General features: G+C 32.4%; 2 protein-coding genes across 4 annotated transcripts; one reads left to right on the forward strand and one right to left on the reverse strand.

Moving 5' to 3' along the window:
• Positions 1-1,433: 1,433 nt before the first annotated feature.
• Positions 1,434-3,969, forward strand: CPN20 (chaperonin 20). Of its 2 annotated transcripts, none has more exons than XM_020371943.3 (6): positions 1,434-1,588; positions 1,831-2,003; positions 2,316-2,495; positions 2,610-2,765; positions 3,304-3,381; positions 3,658-3,969. In XM_020371943.3, exons 2-6 carry the CDS (start codon positions 1,836-1,838, stop codon positions 3,829-3,831), a joined length of 756 nt encoding a protein of 251 aa, XP_020227532.1. In that variant the 5' UTR covers positions 1,434-1,588; positions 1,831-1,835; the 3' UTR covers positions 3,832-3,969. The 2 variants fall into 2 exon arrangements, with proteins under 2 accessions (XP_020227532.1, XP_020227531.1); XM_020371942.2 differs by lacking the exon at positions 1,434-1,588 and adding an exon at positions 1,725-1,749.
• A 713-nt stretch (positions 3,970-4,682) lies between these two features.
• LOC109807779 (auxin response factor 19) lies at positions 4,683-12,363 on the reverse strand. 2 transcript variants are annotated; one of them, XM_083075795.1, is made up of 14 exons: positions 12,074-12,363; positions 11,471-11,928; positions 10,514-10,626; positions 10,322-10,417; positions 9,960-10,016; positions 9,675-9,830; positions 9,492-9,576; positions 9,121-9,211; positions 8,868-9,032; positions 8,593-8,788; positions 8,140-8,278; positions 5,842-7,703; positions 5,517-5,707; positions 4,683-5,421 (listed from the first exon to the last, which is right to left on the reverse strand). In XM_083075795.1, exons 2-14 carry the CDS (start codon positions 11,511-11,513, stop codon positions 5,238-5,240), a joined length of 3,378 nt encoding a protein of 1,125 aa, XP_082931921.1. In that variant the 5' UTR covers positions 11,514-11,928; positions 12,074-12,363; the 3' UTR covers positions 4,683-5,237. The 2 variants fall into 2 exon arrangements, with proteins under 2 accessions (XP_082931921.1, XP_082931922.1); XM_083075796.1 differs by having other exon boundaries at positions 12,026-12,363.
• Positions 12,364-18,896: the final 6,533 nt, after the last annotated feature.

Here is an 18,896-nt window from a genome sequence, read left to right on the forward strand (position 1 = left end):
TGGTTGTTTAGTATATGTTGATTTTAACTTGAAATCCATCTTTTGTGGTTGAAATGTTGATTTGAGAAGCGAAAGCCTTGTAACTTGAGTTTTGGAGGATTTTAAAGAAGAAATGATTGAATTCTTGAGTGTTTATTGTTGCATGTTTTGTACATCGATGATCTTGAGTTGTTTTACATATCTATGTGTTGAAGTACTGGTTGCATACTGAATTGGAAGTGAATTTGCTAGTGAATGAAGCCAAATCACGATTTTGTCAAGTGCAAAAATTGTCATCGCCCTAAACGCAACATCATGAAGTTGAGCGTGATGTGAGTCAGGGGCTCTCTGTCTCACTCTCACTCCCCCTCGCTATCCCCTTCCTTCCTCTCTCTACCTCCCATATATCTATTAATCTCTTTCTTTTTTTATATTTTATTATATCTTAACTTTGTCAATTTTAATAATAATATTAAAGTATATTTTGTTTCTATATTTTAATAATATTTGTTAACACTTTTATTTGAATGAAATGAAATAATACATTTTTTAAATTTTTTTTAATATCATATTCATAATAAAATTTGAGTAAATAAATACATTTAATAAGTTTATTTTAATAAATGATATTTTTGTAATATATATATATATATATCCAATAATATATTATTATAATAAAATATGAAAATCTTTAATTTTCAAGAGTCCTATATGAATATTCTCTTAAGTGACCAAATATATTTTAATTATTTTTAAGAATAATGATTTCTAATATTTATAATTATCAGGAATCATGATTTTTGAGTATGAAAAAATTTCACCTTCTTCTTATGTGAAAATTATTTATGAAAAATAATATTTTTTTAAATGAGAAACAAAATACAATAAACTAATATTTTTGATAAAGTAAAAACTTTTTAACTATCAAATGTCCCCTTAAAAATAAAATTTAACTTAAATATTAATTTTCGAAACAAATGTACCCTAATTTTTTCGTTGGACAATTTGGATGGCAATTCCACATGGGTTATTATACTATTGATCCTAGGAGTAACTTTGGGCTTGTTTTACGTTGTATATTGGTCTCTTTGAAGCCCTATTATGCCCCTGCGATTATGGTTAAAATATAATTCTATAAATTTATATTTATTAGATAAAATAAAATAAGATGTAGTTTTTTTTACGAGAAAAAAGTATAAACTAACTGTGTATTTTTTTATATAGTCATCCAATTACAAATTACATATATGATAAGAATATTTTTTTTATTAAGACATTGTATATCTATTACTTTTTATAATATGATAATTATTGATAAAAAATAATTAACACTACATGTGTATTTATTATAAACTGTACATAATAAGAACAATTAATATTACATGTAAAGTTAAATTTACCATTTGCGTTGCATTTTTGGTTGGATACGATTGTAAATTGAAATTCGTTAGAAGAAAACATAGAGGAGTGGGTGCACTATACACGAGTTTGTGGTTTGATAATTCTAGAAGGTTCTATTAACTATTAATACCCCAATATTTGCCTAGGGTTTATCTTTATTTTCAGTGTTCCTCCCATTTTCGAAGTTTCGTGGCACATTTTTGATAAGGTACACTCCCTAATCTCTATCCATCTTCTTTTTATTTTTCTTGGTAGTAAAACTATCGTTATCGGGAAAATTAAGAAAATTGAATTGGATAACCTGAACGTAAATCTCCATTTTCTGCTGTTATCGTATCGGACTGACTCACGAAAATGCAATGCACGATTGTAACGGCATTCTTTCTTTTCTCGTACATGTTCTGTTGCCGAAGGTACCGTAGTTTAATGATTATTCGTTTTTTTGAGCAGCTCCAATGGCAACCTCTCATCTCACTGCATCATTGAGGAACTTGCCTGCATTTGAAAGGTTCCAACCTTCAACGCATCGATTCCCTTTTGCTGGGCACGTGAGAATTGCCACTCCCACACGAACTTCGTTCCCTTCTTTCGTTGTCAAAGCCGCCACTGTTGTCGCCCCCAAGGTCTTTCTTCTTATTGTTATTATTAATATTAATGCATTTGGTTATATGTTTCATTTTTTGGTGTGCTTTGTAATTGATTGTTAAGGATCTAATTACACCGGTTTAAATTTTACCCGACTATTACTCAGTCAATAATTTCATATTAAAATTTGAATTTTGTCGATTTTGAATTATAATAGTCATGTCTCTTGAGATTGTTTCCATTATTTTTTGTTTTTACATGTAGATTTCTCAATTCAATGCTACATACGTGTTTCTATTTCTTTTGGTGAATTACTACGTACATGTTTCTGATTGTATTTCACGATGCAGCACACCTCTGTTAAGCCTCTGGGTGACAGGGTACTGGTGAAAATCAAGGATGCAGAGGAGAAGACTGAAGGTGGGATTTTACTGCCAACGACTGCTCAAAGCAAGCCTCAAGCGGGTGAAGTGGTTTCTGTTGGAGATGGCAAGTCAATTGGGAATAGCAAAGTGGACATTGATGTGAAGGTGATGTTACTATGTTAAGAAATAGGAAATCCGAAATCCTTAACATTTCAATCTATCCTGTGTTTTCCTCTTAATTTTGAAATTTGAACTTATGTGAAGCATTTCTTTGTACAGACAGGTGCACAAGTTGTGTATTCAAAGTATGCAGGGACTGAGGTGGAGTTCAATGGTTCAAAACATCTTATTCTGAAGGACGATGACATCATTGGTATTCTTGAAACTGATGAGGTCAAGGATCTTAAACCCCTGAACGATAGACTCTTGATAAAGGTGTGTTACTCTTTACTCTTTAAAGCTTTTTCTTAGAATAATAGATTTGAGTCTAACTCAATCTTACAAAATTGACTTGTAAGAAAAATGTTGCTCTCCACTTATATACTCTTTAATTGTTTTATTTTTAGTTGATGTAGCACTTGGATTTTTTCCAATACTTTGTTTATTTTGATGTTGGATGTTAGTTGGAGCACAGCATGGTGCGTTTGGTTAAACAACTTAATTTTACCATAAATTTTTCTCAATTAATTATAATCAAATACGGGTTTATTCCATATAATTCGTTTCACTAAGCTAAATATAGCTTGAGAGTCATAAGATATTTTTGTAAGATCAAATAACTCTTCCACGAACTCTTACCTTAATCAGTTAATACTCGCGGTTTTTTGTTGTTCTTCCCATTTAGTAACTTGTTTTTGCCATATTATGCTTTACGGCTGTTGCATTTACTGGCAATATGATGCTGCTTACTTTACACGTCTGTGACAATGAATTAATGATGGTATCCACTGGTTTGTTTAAATATTTACTGCAGGTTGCAGAAGCCGATGAAAAAACTGCTGGAGGTTTGTTGCTCACAGAGGCAACCAAGGAGAAACCATCTATTGGAACAGTGAGCCTTCATATTATTCTTTACTTGTGTAGAAAAGATAGTATAGTTACAACAAAATACAGTTTTGATAAAACTGCTCGAATGTACAGAGGAAAAATGTTCAGAGCAATTTAATGATGCTTACCATTGTTGAATTTCCTCGTCCTAGACCGGTGCCTTTGTTGTGAATGTGCAGCAAAAATACTTTGCCTAAATAATGTTTTCTAATAAATCTTGCTCGTTTATTTTCTGAGAGAATAGTCCATAATATTTTTGCTCTGCTTTTTAATGTTACAGGTTATAGCAGTTGGTCCGGGGCCTCTGGATGAGGAAGGTAACAGAAAATCATTGTCCATCACACCTGGGAATACAGTTTTGTACTCCAAATATGCTGGGAACGACTTCAAGGGAAAAGATGGTTCTAACTATATTGCTTTGAGGGCCACAGATGTTATCGCCATCTTGTCCTAGTAACCAATTGTGAAACCTAATTTTTTGTGTTAATTTAGGTTATGTTATGACTACGCCTGAAATATAGTTGATTGCAACTCTTCCATTTGACAATTTGCATTAAAATTACAACGTTTGAAATATATTATTTTCCACTGAGATCCTAAACCAATTTTAGGCTATGGCTGAGATCCAATTGCTTCAAAGCTGAAATTTCCGTGTTATACTACTATACAAATCCACGATGGTAACCCCCAAAATCTGTTTTTCAAATCAATAAAACCGAAAGTAGAGATTCAAATCATCAATATTGTTTTCGTCTCGTCCAATTTCAAATAAAAAAAAATTAAATATAACTTTCAAAAAAAATAAAATAACATATATTGTTTGTTTGAAAGAGAGAAATAATTCCATCTCCAAGACAAGTTCAAGGAGCTTAAATAGGAAGGTTCCGTGGATCTCAGAATGATCAATGAGATTCACACGTGCGTTGTGGTTCAAGGGATCTTCCTTCATGAACAAATGCGTGGGCTCATGAACTATAAATTTATGAAGGCATTATCCTATTCCTAGTGGCCTTTTAATTTGTTATTGGCGCTCCCAAGTACTCAAGAATGAACAATTATTGTGTTAGCAGTGTCTGTATGTGCAAAAGCTCATATCAAAATAACTTGATCACAAAATTAAGTATGAAATTAATTTTTACTGGTAACTGGTTTCATTTAAGACTGAGAACACGGATGAATGAAAAACATTGCTTGATGATCTCAGAATATGTAATTCACTGTTATTGAAATCTAGGTGTAAACATTCTGCGTATGACTAGAATAAGGCTAACAGTAATTGAAGCATGCTAATTCCAAAATTAGAGATTAAAAAGAAACCGGGTTTTTCTTCATCCATAATGACCACCGTGGAAACAGCGTAGGCACTTTATACAAGAGCTAGAATTGGCATGCATTCTTAATTGTCTGAGCAATACACTAAACTTCCGTGTACAACTTTAACCATAACAAAACAAGATTTACAACAGATAAGTAAAAATTAATGGTTATATAAGAACTGATCATATTATACACTAGCTGCCCTATTCTGCTGTACCTAGCAAAAAATCCTAATCCAACATCCACAAGAAAAGCTGATTCCAAAGGTATAGGATCAGTGGCATTGGTAGTAAGGGAATCTGCTCTTGCTACATTTAAGGATCTAAACTTTCTCACAATCAAAAGCGGTGCGGTGAAAGAGAACTAGGATGCAGTTATGTGTCCAGTCCACCACCTCTACAATAACCCAATCAACTGCATCATTTGTACTGAGTGTCTCCTTTTCATTTGAGAAGCACCAACCAGAATTTTTATAAGGCTAAGTTGGTTCTCCACCACCGAAAATGTACAAGTTCACCTCTCAGTGCCAGCATTTGACATCTTTTACCTATTAAAGGAGGCAGCTGAGGTATCTTCATACTGTCCCCTCCATGCATTGCCACTGTCTGTCCCACTGCAAGCTTGATTGGGGATTGGAACATTACCACCTAAGTCGCCATCCAAGCTCATTTGCTGCACTTCTGCAGATGATAATATCTTTATGCTCTGGACACAGATTACAAATTCACTGCAAGGAATCACAAGTTGGTGGTCAAGAAAAAAAAGAAAACCAGAATTGCACAAGTAGTAGGCGTACAAATTATTAAGGACTAAGCTACTTACTCCCAAGGGTCATCACCAACAAGAAGAATGTCATTTTCATGATCCACATATACTAATTTCCAGTCAGTCCGTTGAGGATCTTCTAGCTGCCCTTCAATACCAAACATTCTAGCCAAATCATGCCGGAGTTCATCATATCCCTTGTAACGGGTAACATCAATACATCTTCCAACAGAGCCACGCTTTTGAACCTACATAGTTTGTACATCATTGGAATTTGAATAAATCATCTAATCTAATAATGCATTTAACTTTTGGGCCACACACAATGCAAGCAGTAAAAATACCAAATACATTTATTTGCAATTGTCAAAGAAAGTCAAACCTTCGTATACGTTCGCATGCGTGGAGTTTGGTTAGTCCGCAAGCCATTATTATTATTATTATTCAGAACTGCAGTATCATTGATGCCAACATCACTTGAGCAACCAGGCTTGAAAGGCATGTTTGGCACTCCAAATGACTGTGAGCTGAGGTCAGCTGTTGACAGCTCAGTTTCAATGTCTCTTGGAGCACCACCATAGTTAGACAACAAATTTTGAAGATCTTTTTGAGAGTCATACCCCCTTAGAAGCATAGTATCAGGTGTTAGACCATCCAGATTAGAGTCAAATGGTAAACTGTTTCTTGGGTGTGATTGGACATCCCCTTCCATGCAGAAGTTGGAAAGTGGCAAGTTCTGCTGGACATTACCAGGATCAAGACAGTAAGATGTTCCAGAAGAAGAAGCTTCCAACTGACCAGTAATTGACCCTTTATACTTCAACTGGTCAGGTCCTTTTACATTGAGCAACTCATGTTTGATCTGCATGTCAGGTTTACTTTGAAGCTCCTGTATCAGATTACCAGTGGGCTCAACCATCAAACTCCCTCCTAATGCCGCTGGTAGTTGCTGATTTCTTTTCAGGAGGTTTGGAGGAGACACCTGGCAGTTATTAGTAGATGGAGAGGTTGAACAAGATGGGGCATCTCCATCTGTTAGTGTAGAGGGAGCTCTAGTAATGGTAAGTGATTTCTGCATAATTTGGGGTTGGTTCATAGGAAGCTGTTGCGATTGCATAAGACCTGAAGAAGAGAAGTTGTTGCTGTTCAGAAGCTTCTCTGTTGAAAATGCGTTATTGCTAAGCTGCTGAGGCTGATGCTGAGATATAGGTGGCAAGGGCTGCAGTAATTGCTGGTTTTGTTGTAGAAGCTGAGACTGCAAAAGTGGGGTGGATGTGGAAAGAATTTGTTGTTGTTGTTGTTTTTGCTGCTGCTGCTGCTGCTGCAATTTCTGTAGCAATTGTAAGTGGAGTTGTTGCTCTGAGGGGTTTTGCTGTAACATTTGAGTGGCCGGTGGCTGCTGTGGCGCTCTCTGTGGCAGGTTTTGTTGCAACAACTGCAGTGGAGATTGTTGCAATTGTGTCTGCTGTTGTTGCTGCTGCCTCTGTAAGAGACTAGCTTGCTGGTCTATCTGTTGCTGAAATTGTGTGTCTTGTGGTAAGGATGTCAATGGGAATGTGTTCTTACTACCTGACTGGATACCTTGCTGTGGTGGGATACCTCCTGAGAGTAATTGTTGTTGTTGAAGTTGGCCATATGCCATTGGTTGTTGTACAAACTGATTAGAAGCAACTACCCCATTATTCATGATCGTAGCATGTTGACTTGACTGTTGCTGTTTCTGGGGCTGTTGTCCTACTTGCTGGGGCAGTTGCTGCAGCAATGGCAGGTTTTGTGGTTCAGGCATCTGCTGTTGCCTCTGCTGCTGAAGCTGGTTCATTGGCAGTTGCAATAATGACTGTAGCTGCTGTTGTTGTTGCTGTAGGTTTTGTTGTTGCTGCTGCTGCTGTTGTTGCTGTTGCTGCTGCTGAGGCCATGACACTGGGGAATGTTGCAATTGTTTGATTTGACTTGGTAGATTTGGTTTGTTTAATTGAAGATTTGGGGCAGAGAGGACAGGAGCTTGAAAGCTCAATAACTTGGATGGGTCATCAGTGGTAAGGTTACCCTGAAGGGTATTAGATGGAAGCATGGATTGGAAACATCCTGATTGAGCAGCAGAAAGCTGATTATTCGGCTGCATGCTCATCCACTGCACTAAACTCAAACCGGGAAAAATTGAACTCGAGGCATCCTTCATGCCAAAGTCATCTCCAAGCCAAGGCATAGCTCTCTTGAAAGCATTTTCTACATCTGACTCGTCATCTGCAAAATCAGACCATCAGTCACCACTCATCATGCACAACACAACATACTAGGATGGGAATAAGAATAAAATGCAGGTTTTATAAGTGATACTATTCAAAATTGATATTACAAATCAGACTGTACATTCAACACAGAAGCAACTTGATTTCTTTTCATAATGTGAAGCCAATTCTATGAACAGTAAAATTATCAATGTAATTGACTAGTAAAACTCAGTTATTGCCAGTTTTTTTTTTTTTTTTTTTTTTATAACAAGAAATGATCCCTAAAATGATACTTGTCTTAATGTGAAGATAGACATTTGAATTTTTTACAAAAACAAATAATCTAAGGAAGCTTCTGTTGAGGTAATGAGTGAACCAGAGAAATCAATGCAAGACAAAATGAAATCTTCCAATGAAAGCTGTACTAGTTAGGGGTGAAATCTTGCTACCTGGCATTCCTGGTTGCCTGGGGAACTTTGGCCTAAAAAATGGAGGTGGGCAAATGTAGAAAGGAGTCACTACTGGTTCAATTTCCCAAATTGAAACTCTACCGGGGCGTTCACCTGCTGTTGATTCATCCCATCCAACCTATCAATGATTCAAATGATGACTCTCAAATAAGCCAATAAAGAGGTTCAGTATTACTACAATAAGGCACATACTATTACCATGAGGGACAGCAACGTAGAGCCAAGCATATCTATAAACCATAATGAATGCTATAATGCACTCAAAACTAAGGAAACAAAGAGAAAAAAAAAAATTTCTCAAACAATAAGTCCCAGGAATATATTCAAACCAATTCTACAAATAAAAAATATTTATAAACTTGTCTACAATCATATCAAGTTATCCAAATAACGCATCTATTTCTTCGTAAAAATCCAATGTTTTAATAATACCTGAATATTGCGCCACTGTGAGTTCTTCCATCGGACAGGATCCAAGTCACTAATCCCAGTGATTGTACCCATATATCTACGTACTCCAGACTCCTCAGTTTCAAACATCATTCTAAATCTCATTCCAAGAGAGACTTGAGTGAACATGGCTTTGTTATACTTGGCCAATGGAACAACAAATTCAGAGGGGCTAGCTCTGTCAAATTCAAAGGGGTATTGTTCAATGGATGCGATGCCATGCCATGTCATGATAATAAACACATGTCAAATAGTACCTTGGGTTGTAAAATATAGTAAATGGGCTGTTATTTGCAGCAGCATGAGCTGCAGCAGCAAGAATGCCAATATGCATGCTGTCACTAGATATCACTGATGAAGAGAGTGCTGGTTGCTGTCTATTAGCACGCCTTATCCCTAAAAGAAGATGCTGCTTTTCATCTCTAAAAATAAACAAAACACAGTTTTGCTCAGCAACAAGGGGCCAACATAATCCAGAAATTTTCACATGCAAAATACAATGTATCTTACCTGATAAAAAGAACTGCATCTCCGGCAAACAGTCTCTTTGTGCTGACAAATACACTCCAACCAGTAGTCAATAAATGCCTCTTTGGTTGTCCTGTAGGTGATGTGCAACCAAGTTTAGCAATTAACATTCAAACTCTTTAAAAATCAATTACACAGTTTCTATGTTCACAACTTTGTCAAGACCACATACATATATATAAGAGGAGTCTACAAGTTTTTTATTTTAAAAGATGATATGTCTAAGGAGATAATATATGCCTTAGAGGTTTAGATTAGATAGCACTAGGTTTCAATGGTGACATATACCATACTAAGGACAATATATTAAAGAAAGATGGCAATGAATAAAGAATATGTTAAAGCAGCCATACCCCTATAAATATGTCTAAATGCCCATGTATTGTCGTGCAAATCCTTGGCCACAAGCTCCTGTGCGGGAGGTTGCATTGAATAATCCTATCAAACAAACACACTTATGGTCAGCAGGCAAACCTCTAGTGATTCTAGCTCTAGATACAAAGAATAAAAAGAAAATGAAAATGTTAAGCACATACCAAAGGTGGGAATATTTTCTCAGCTGCTCTACGAGGCACAGAAAATCCACCATGAGTGCTTGTGTCACTAGCTGTAAGAGTTTTGCAAAAGAACTCAGTAGGTTGACGGCTTTGTTTGAGGCCCATATCTGATGCCAGTATTGCTTCTTTCTCATACTGTAAGAGCCAAATCAAACAATCTTTGATGTAGTTTACACACCATTTGCTCGAGAGGGCCTTAAACAAAAGGTGGGAAATAAATCCCACATGCAATAAACAAATTCTCAGATTGAACAGCTAACATACTTTGTTTACAGGTTGAAGGGTCATCTGCGCATACACCTCATCGGTTTCTGGATCAGCCTGTTCCCCAAAAATACACAATAATATCATATCATTGTATTAAATCATAGAGAAGTTAACATTGTATCAAATGCAGAACAGCAATGCCACATGTGGAAGACAACACTTAGATACAATACCATATGTCCCTAAAACGTTATTCTTCAATCAAAATTTGAGTTTTACTTAGGTAATATGCATAGACATTTAATTGAATCTTGATTACATATTACCAAGGCAAAACTCTAATTCTAAGTAGATAACAATACTAACAGACACCTATGATACTGCATGTAAATTTTATCCCAAGTTGGAAGTGCACTTACATGCAAAGCAACATTGTGAAGCATGCAAATCAACTGGGAAGGAAGATTAGGGTAACTGGGAATGAAGTCAGTCTCCTTTTGCATGGAAGCTGCAACCTGAAAGTTATAGTAATCAAAAGGAACTTACATCATCATTCAAAATACAGAAATATCACGCTCATAGAATCATGGCAATTGTCACATGAAACATACTTGCTCACTGTGTCCTTGGGGGAAGTAAACCACAAGACTTCCGACAGGAGGCAAAGAAACCAAAGGTCCAGCACAAGCATGCCATAACTCTGAATTGATTGACTTCCTTTCACCTGTAAAGAAAACAAACATACTGTTAGTCCTTTGAACAGAAACATTACTCTTAATTTATTTTATTTTAAATGCTTTTTAAGCTGTTTGATGAACATGGATGATTTTATATTACATCTCTAACAGTCTCCTCAAGCATACTATTGAAGAACAGATGCATAACTTCATAAAAGAAACTAAAATTCTTTAATGATTGATACTTCTCAGGGGCAGTAGCTTAATCACATATTTGCAATTTGCCAAAGAGGCATTTTTATTGCAAAAAGCAAAGGAACAGATCTTGCATATTCCTCTTGTATTGATATCAGTAGACCCATTACCCATAAAGAATATACTGAGAAGGTAATTAAATAGGTGAAAACCTTTCCTCTTTTAAATATTTTATTACATAGGAATCATATTCTCTCTGAAGACTATCACGCAAACATATTCATCATTTCCCTTCTTGCCTGAAACTTCATAAGCAACATTTGACCCTTTTTCAACATATGCCATATTATTACCACACACCCTATCACAAACCAAACAACTCTAGAAAGTTCAAGTAAAATATCATCAACTACACAGCAAGATGAAAAACAGATATCTCTTCATCATTTTTCAGGCAAAAATGCCAATTATTGCATATCTAAGAAAAACATTTGATAGCCACCCAATTTTGGGACTCAAACATGTCAAATGCCCAAATTTATTCCATCTAAAATGCTATTAGATTAATTTAACAACACAAAAGCAGCACTTTCCTTGAAAACATCTTCGGTGTCACCGAGAAGGGTTATGTTTGATGAAATAGAAACAAACAAACACAGAGAGAGAGGGAGACAGAAAACTTTGAGAAAAACCCACCTTCGCCAGAATTAGGCAAGTAACCATTGGATGGAGCCTTCATTACGACCTATAGAAAAACAATGACCCCTAACAAATTCACCACATAGCCTTTACTGACAGAGAGACTTGCCCTTGTTCCACAGGTTTTTCATAACAAGATAATCCTAACTTCAATTCATCCAGCACTGCCCCAGAAAACGAACACAAAACTGTCCACTAATATGGAATATGATCAACAAAAAACCGACCCTTCCCCTCAAATGCAACCAATTGCTAACTCAACTTCCACACAGCACATGCACTCCAAATTCAACAACTTAACATTCGAGGATTCAAGCCACTCAGCACAAACACCATGTCAGTGCCAAATTTCAAACAAATAGGACTAAATCCCAGCAATGGAACCCTTCTTGCTGCACAAATCAAAACGCCAAAACCAACACTCTCTCAGCTGAAGATGTCCAAGAAGCCAAAATCTGTGCAGCAGAAGAACCATCTCAATAACACCAACAAAGAAGAACAAAACAAATTAAAAAGGCTACTTTGAAAAGCAAAACAAAAAGGGAAACAAACTGATGAAAGCCCAGATAAGATATATCCAAGTATGACGTAAAGAATCACCATATTGATGAGAGTGGAGTAAAGAACATAGAGAAGAAGTGACCAAAATGGAAAAGCATGAAATGGGTATGCACTGTTGTTTCTGGGGATTGAGGTGGCACAACAGGTGAGATCAGAGTAGCAAGAGAGAGAGAGAAACTGGCTTGTCCTCGAGAAAACAGAGACCGAACAAAAGCAAGACAGCTTTATTTCTGTGTATGTGAACTGAACAAGCCGACATCAAATATAGACCAACCCAGTCAATCACAGACAGACATGGTTAAACAACTAAGCCTTTGCAATAAACACAAAACAAAACACACCTATTAACGTTCCTCAATATACATACATCCTTACAAACTCATGTTTATTTTATTTTACTTTTAACTAAAAAATTTGGAACGGAAGTCATCCCAATACTACTAAGAAGGCCAATAATGGCATATTGTGATTGCCCACAAATACTCCCTCAAAATGTTACTGCACACACTGTGTTTGAAAATATTGATATTAACGTCGGAAAATTCTATGTAAGATGGGAAAATTTGTTTTTTTATTTTATTTTATTTTAAACTTTACTACTTTAAAATGACAGTATCAAACATTAAATTTGAAATCATATTGTATATACTATCTTAATTTCTCATTACAAAACTAACGCTAATAGTTCAAATATGCTATGTATTGACATATTACGATGTGATATTACATTATCATTCAATTATAATTCTATATGTCTGTAACAATTTATTAATTTTTATAATAATTATTTTTAAAATTATATTAAAATTTATTTTAATTAGTTGACGTTTAAAATTTTTAACACAAAAAATACGTGACAACTAAACTCATAAATACAACATTCAAAACATAAAATCAAACTCTTTAATACTCTAATAGTATTAGAGACTTTATTCAAATTGTTACTACATAAGTCTAAATACGTAGTAATCAGTAAGATATATATATATATATATATTTTGTAAGAAAGTATTTTCAACTAGTAACATCAAAAGAATCAAACCTGTACTTATAAAATAAAATAAAAAATAAGTTCAGATCTTCGACTATGTCAATTCACATTTGTCTGTTTATTAATGTTTTACTTTTTACACGATATTATTATTCCTCGTGATTATAAAAGTTGGGCCCAATATTCACTTGAGAGTTCAGATTCCACCGAAATTTCGCATTTGTGTGGTGCCTTTTTCTTTTTATGGTACAAGTAAATTGAGAGGATAAATGTTTGCATAAAATTTATTATTATTTATGGTGGGAGGGTGAATTGTGTAAAGCGACTGAAAAAGTAGGCTCCATGTGACTGTGAGGAAGAGGATTATTTGGAAATTTGGATTCAAGAATAATTAACCTTTTCTGCTAAAATTGTCTAGAGATCTGGTACGTGAACTTAAATAGATTATTAAGGTTTTGAATTTTTTAATTATGGTAGGTGACATGGCTCTCCACTTGATCTTTGAACTGTGTCTAGATTATTTGGGTCGTAAATTCTTCGTTATTTTATAGATTTTTTTAGTATTACTGTATCACCTCTTTTTGAGATTTTTCGTGAATGCTTGGACCCACGAGACTGTAAAAGCCATTTACGAAATAGTTAATTATTTATATATACAGTTAGCGTAAAAAAATTTTACATTACCAATTAATCAGTCATTAATAATATCTTTTTATTTATTTATTTAATTAAATTAAAATAAAAAATTATTATTAACGATTTTAATTGATTGTCAAAAAAAAATTTTATACCGATAATATATAAGTGATTAATTCTTTATCAAACCTTTTGACTACCAAAAACAATGATATTTACTTCTATAATTCATGGAAACCTTTGTTGTTTCTTCTTATTATTTGTGGTTTGTTGATATTTTGCAAGTCAATTGTTTTGTGTTTGGTACGGCAGATAAGGTATATAATTAGTGCAGGATTTATTTTAACTGTCAGAAATTTTGGTAAAAAATCGTAAGAATTAAGTGAATGCAGAAAATTTAGGAGAGAGAGAGGACTGTCTTGAGGGGCACAGATCGTTAGTTTTCTTTTTTATTATTCCTTTTACTATCTCACACAGTAATTTTAACATTTAAAATGTATTTCAAAATAACATGTGTTTCCACTCTTTAATTTTATATTTGTTACTTTTATATCATTTCATAAATTATTTGACCATCATAATTAAAATAATATATTTATTAAAATAGTAAAACAATTTTAGTAAAATTATATAAAATAAATTCTACATTAATTTTTATTATTAATTTGTATGTAAAAACATTGAACTACAATTTATAGCTCTTTGTGGGCCGGAGAGTATTATTATTTGTTCAGAAATCAAAATTTTAAGTACAAAATTCAAAACATAATCGATAAATTATTAATATAATGATAATATTCTTGTAAAATATATGAAATGTTTCACTATTATTATTAATATAATATATATTTAATTTAGTTCTTAAAAGATATATAGTAAAGATGACTAATAAATCTTTGAAAGATTTTTTGTGAGATTTTTATTATATAAGTTTATTTTTTCATTGTACTCAATTACTAATTTTGTTAGTTTTATCATTAAATAATGGTTAATTAATGTTGGCATGTCCTAATTAAAAATTAATTAGATTTAGACACATGATAAAATAAAATTTAATCTTTAATTTAGTTTAAAAAATAATTGAAATGACGTTTGAATGATTTATTTTTTCTAACTTATTTTTATTTTCGTATTTCATTTCACCTACGAAACTGATATGTGTGAAATGTGAAACTCATTTATAGGATAAGGGTTTGAGATATTATTGAAACCCTCAAGTTATTGAAAAATCCTCAGGCTTCAAGTTTTTTGTGAAATCCTCGGTAAAGTCTTGTTTCCATAGTAATAGAAATGACCATTGTAATATCCTAATTTTTGTAACTATTTATGTATATAATTTTTATAAATTATTGTATGTTTTACTGTGATAAATATGTATTAAATATTATGTAAGTTATGAGAATAAAATTTATGTAGTATTATCTAGTAAGATTTTCTGAATTCAATGATATATATTTCATTGTCTAAATTGACTATTTTTTTAGAAAGCATTGTAATCACACTATAAAATGTGAAAAACTTGATTTAAGAAAATTTGAGTAATATATAACCTAAATGATAAATTATTGAGAATAACTTAAGAATAAATACAGTTAAGAGAAAAAATCTCTAAATTCAAATTTATAAGAATTCACTAAGGATTTAACTTGACAAAATTATTTGGCTAAAATGTTAAAGCTTAAAAATTATGGAAAAATGTTCAATGGGATCTAAAGAATTTTATCATCAATATAGTATGCTTAGAATAGTTAATAAAAATGTTCAGCTAGGTTAAACTAAAATACAAGTCTATCCAATCAAATTATGACACATAAGTAAATTCTAATTAATTTTAATTAGCATAATTAAAAGATGATCTAGAGACCAAATTTTCTGTTTTTAATAATTTTACAATGTTCTAGAAAGTTCTACTAATAATTCTACAATGTTCTATAAAATTCTACAAAACTCTCCAAAGTAGATACCTAGTCACCAAATGATTAAATGGATTGGAAGCTTAACTATTGAGATACTTAAATCACTCTAGAATTTTCTATAAAATTCTATAAATTAAAATGCAAATCTATAATGAATTTAAATCTTAACCATTAAGATATTTTAATAATACTACAAAATTCCAGGACGTTCTATAAAATTTTACAAAAAAAAAATCTAATCACCATGTGATTAAAATGAATTGAAAGCTCAATCATTAAGATAACTAAATAACTCTACAAAATTCTAGAAAGTGGACACCTCATCATCATAGGATCAAATAAATTGGAAGCTTAACTATTAATATACTTAAATAATCTAAAGAAATCCTAGAAAGTCCTATAAATATCTACAACATGGACACCTAATCATCATGTGATTAAAATATCTTAGGAAATAACAAGAAATATCTAAAAATCTATAAAATTTGAAAATGGATGTGGAGACTAGTGTAAATAGGAGAAATCACACCAAAAAGGTAAAAAATAACCCTTAACAACAAGACATAAACCAAGCCAAAGAAACACAAAAAAATACTCCATCTTTTTCACAACCAAGGAGTAAACAACTATAATATTAAGAAGAGAGAAAGAAAGGGAGAAGATAGGAGGGAGACAAACAAGTAGGAAATGAAGAAATCAAGGAAATTAGGAGAAAACTAGCAAGCTTGAAAAATAGGTATGGGTTAGATATTTAATTTTATTCATGTCTATATTATTGTAGAATAAGTCTTGATCATTACATATAAGTTTGAATGCATGGAGCCTTAGGTTAAATGACATGGTTTTTTATTGTACTTATTGATAAATTTGATGTTTTAAAGTTGAATCTTGAAGTGGTTGATTATTTATGATTACATGTTACTATTAAAATTATTTGAATTGTATTTGAAAAGTTTGATTGAGAATATTTTTAAAATAATAGATTAATAGTGATGTATGTTGCACAATGTGACTTTTGAGTCAAAATATTTTTGGGGAAAAAGAAAAGAATTTTTAAAAAAATATATTTGAGAAATGACTTTTATATCAAGGATAATTGATAAAAAAAAATGAGTTTTAAAATTTTGAATTGATGTTTTTATGTAAATTATTTTCTTTTATTTACTATCTAAGACATTAGTGACAAGAAATTGATTGTGACATTGGATACTATCAAGGACAGATGGCAGTACGAGAAGGATAAAAAAAATATAGAGTAAGAGAGAGCTTGATATGATAATTAAAAAAAATAATAGAATTTCTCATTTTCTTTACTCAATTTTTTAGTTTTATTATAATTAATAATATGATTATATATATATACATATATATATATGTGTGTGTGTGTGTGTGTGAGAGAGAGAGAGAGAGAGAGTATATATAAAAAAAAAATAGAAAAGTTTGGGGGAACTGTCGATCCCCTTGTTATAACCAAGGTCCACAACTAGCTACCAATGTCATAAGATAGTAAATGGAGTTTGAGTAGAGTGGGTAAGATGAGACTGCTAGTTTGGGGGAATAGACCATTGGTCTAGGGAATGTTTGGGCGTGGTCAATCCCATAGATGGTCAATCTTTATTTGATTTTGTGTCGTGGTAGCCTATCGGGTTCACTGACACTCTAACTACTTTCTACTTATTCGCGTTTAGTGGGGCATTGCCGAATCACTAAATAGAGTGGTGTTAAGCTTTAGCTTCACTAAACACTCAAAAGGGAAAATCTCTATAGAGTATTGAGTTAAAATAATTTTTGAAAAGTATATTTTGAGTCAAAATATGCATCTCATAAGCATATTGCAATAGTTGGACAATTATTAATGCAAAATCTTATTAAGTTGTATGTATTAATAATTGTATGAACTTCTTATGCATGTGTTTCTATGATTTGTTTGTGTGAAATGTGAATGAAATTAAATGTCTAACTCCATAAATATTTTTAAACCCAGATATTGAATATATAATAATACAGAAAAATTGAAAGTGTAATTAGAGGTTTAGATACATAAATCCAAAGCATAGGATGAAAGTTTATTTTATTAAGATGTGATATTTGTATGAAAAAAGAAAATGGTTTGTAATATTTAGTGACTTTTATATAATAGAACTTTATTTAGATAAATTATTCATTTATCCTTTCTACTTATTATCCATATTAATATAAATAATCCAAATAATTCATTCAAATTAATAAATGTAATATGGAAAGGGGTTACAACCATAACCATTAAGTTCTTTTCCACTTCTAACATATGAGTTTTGCAATTCATTAATTATAAAAGAAGCACTCATATTTGATTGATACATCCTTATTTAAAATCTTTCGAAATAATGACTCATTTTACTAAACCCCAAATTTAATAATTTGTGATTTACAATCTTAAACATGTAGTTAGAATAGATGAAATTAAGGATGATTAAGACAAGAAAAACTTCAATTATAGTAAAACCCTACGAAATTCAATAACAACCTTCTATTTTAACTAGAGTATCCATAATTAGAATATTTAAACATGATAATGTTTTGTTGTCGATTAAAAAGTATCAAAATATTGCATTATGATCCATATTAGGTATAACGACCCGTTAGGTCACTACACTAATTTGTTTAGCTACTTGCAACGAAAAACATAATTATTACTACCTAAGGTTAACATGCAAGCAATACCTGGATATACATGCAATAATATATACTTGTGCGTAAAAATTTCATCAACAATTGTAATAATAAAAATAAATCCCTCCACATGACTGCAACTATAACTATACAACATATATATATATATATATATATATATATATATATATATATATATATATAGTAATATAGTGTAAACCTAGGTTCAAGCAATAACTACAAAAAAAACTACTACACAAGGGTATACAAAACAATATCGCCATCCAACATGGCTCCCAACGCGAACTCTTCCTCCAACATATCTCTACCTTACTCTCATATTAAGCATGATCATCACAGTCCAACTACAAGAAAACACGCAAGAATAAACTAACATTCAAAATGATCAATAAGTACAAAAGAATTGACTATTATACTACATATTAAACAACTAAGCAACACCAACCACTATTCACTTTCAACCCAACTACACAACACAACAAGTTCTCAACTAACAACATAATCATACAACCGCCATCAGATCAACATGGCATAAGAATACTATCATTTATCCACACAACATTACAACATGTTCTACTTTCATCACAACTAGGCAATTCATCAACATGTCAACATAGCATGTGAACAACATAACACATCAACACAT

The sequence above is a fragment of the Cajanus cajan genome, chromosome 5 (assembly GCF_000230855.2).
Source record: "Cajanus cajan strain Asha chromosome 5, NIPB_CcT2T_4, whole genome shotgun sequence".
NCBI lineage: Eukaryota > Viridiplantae > Streptophyta > Magnoliopsida > Fabales > Fabaceae > Cajanus > Cajanus cajan.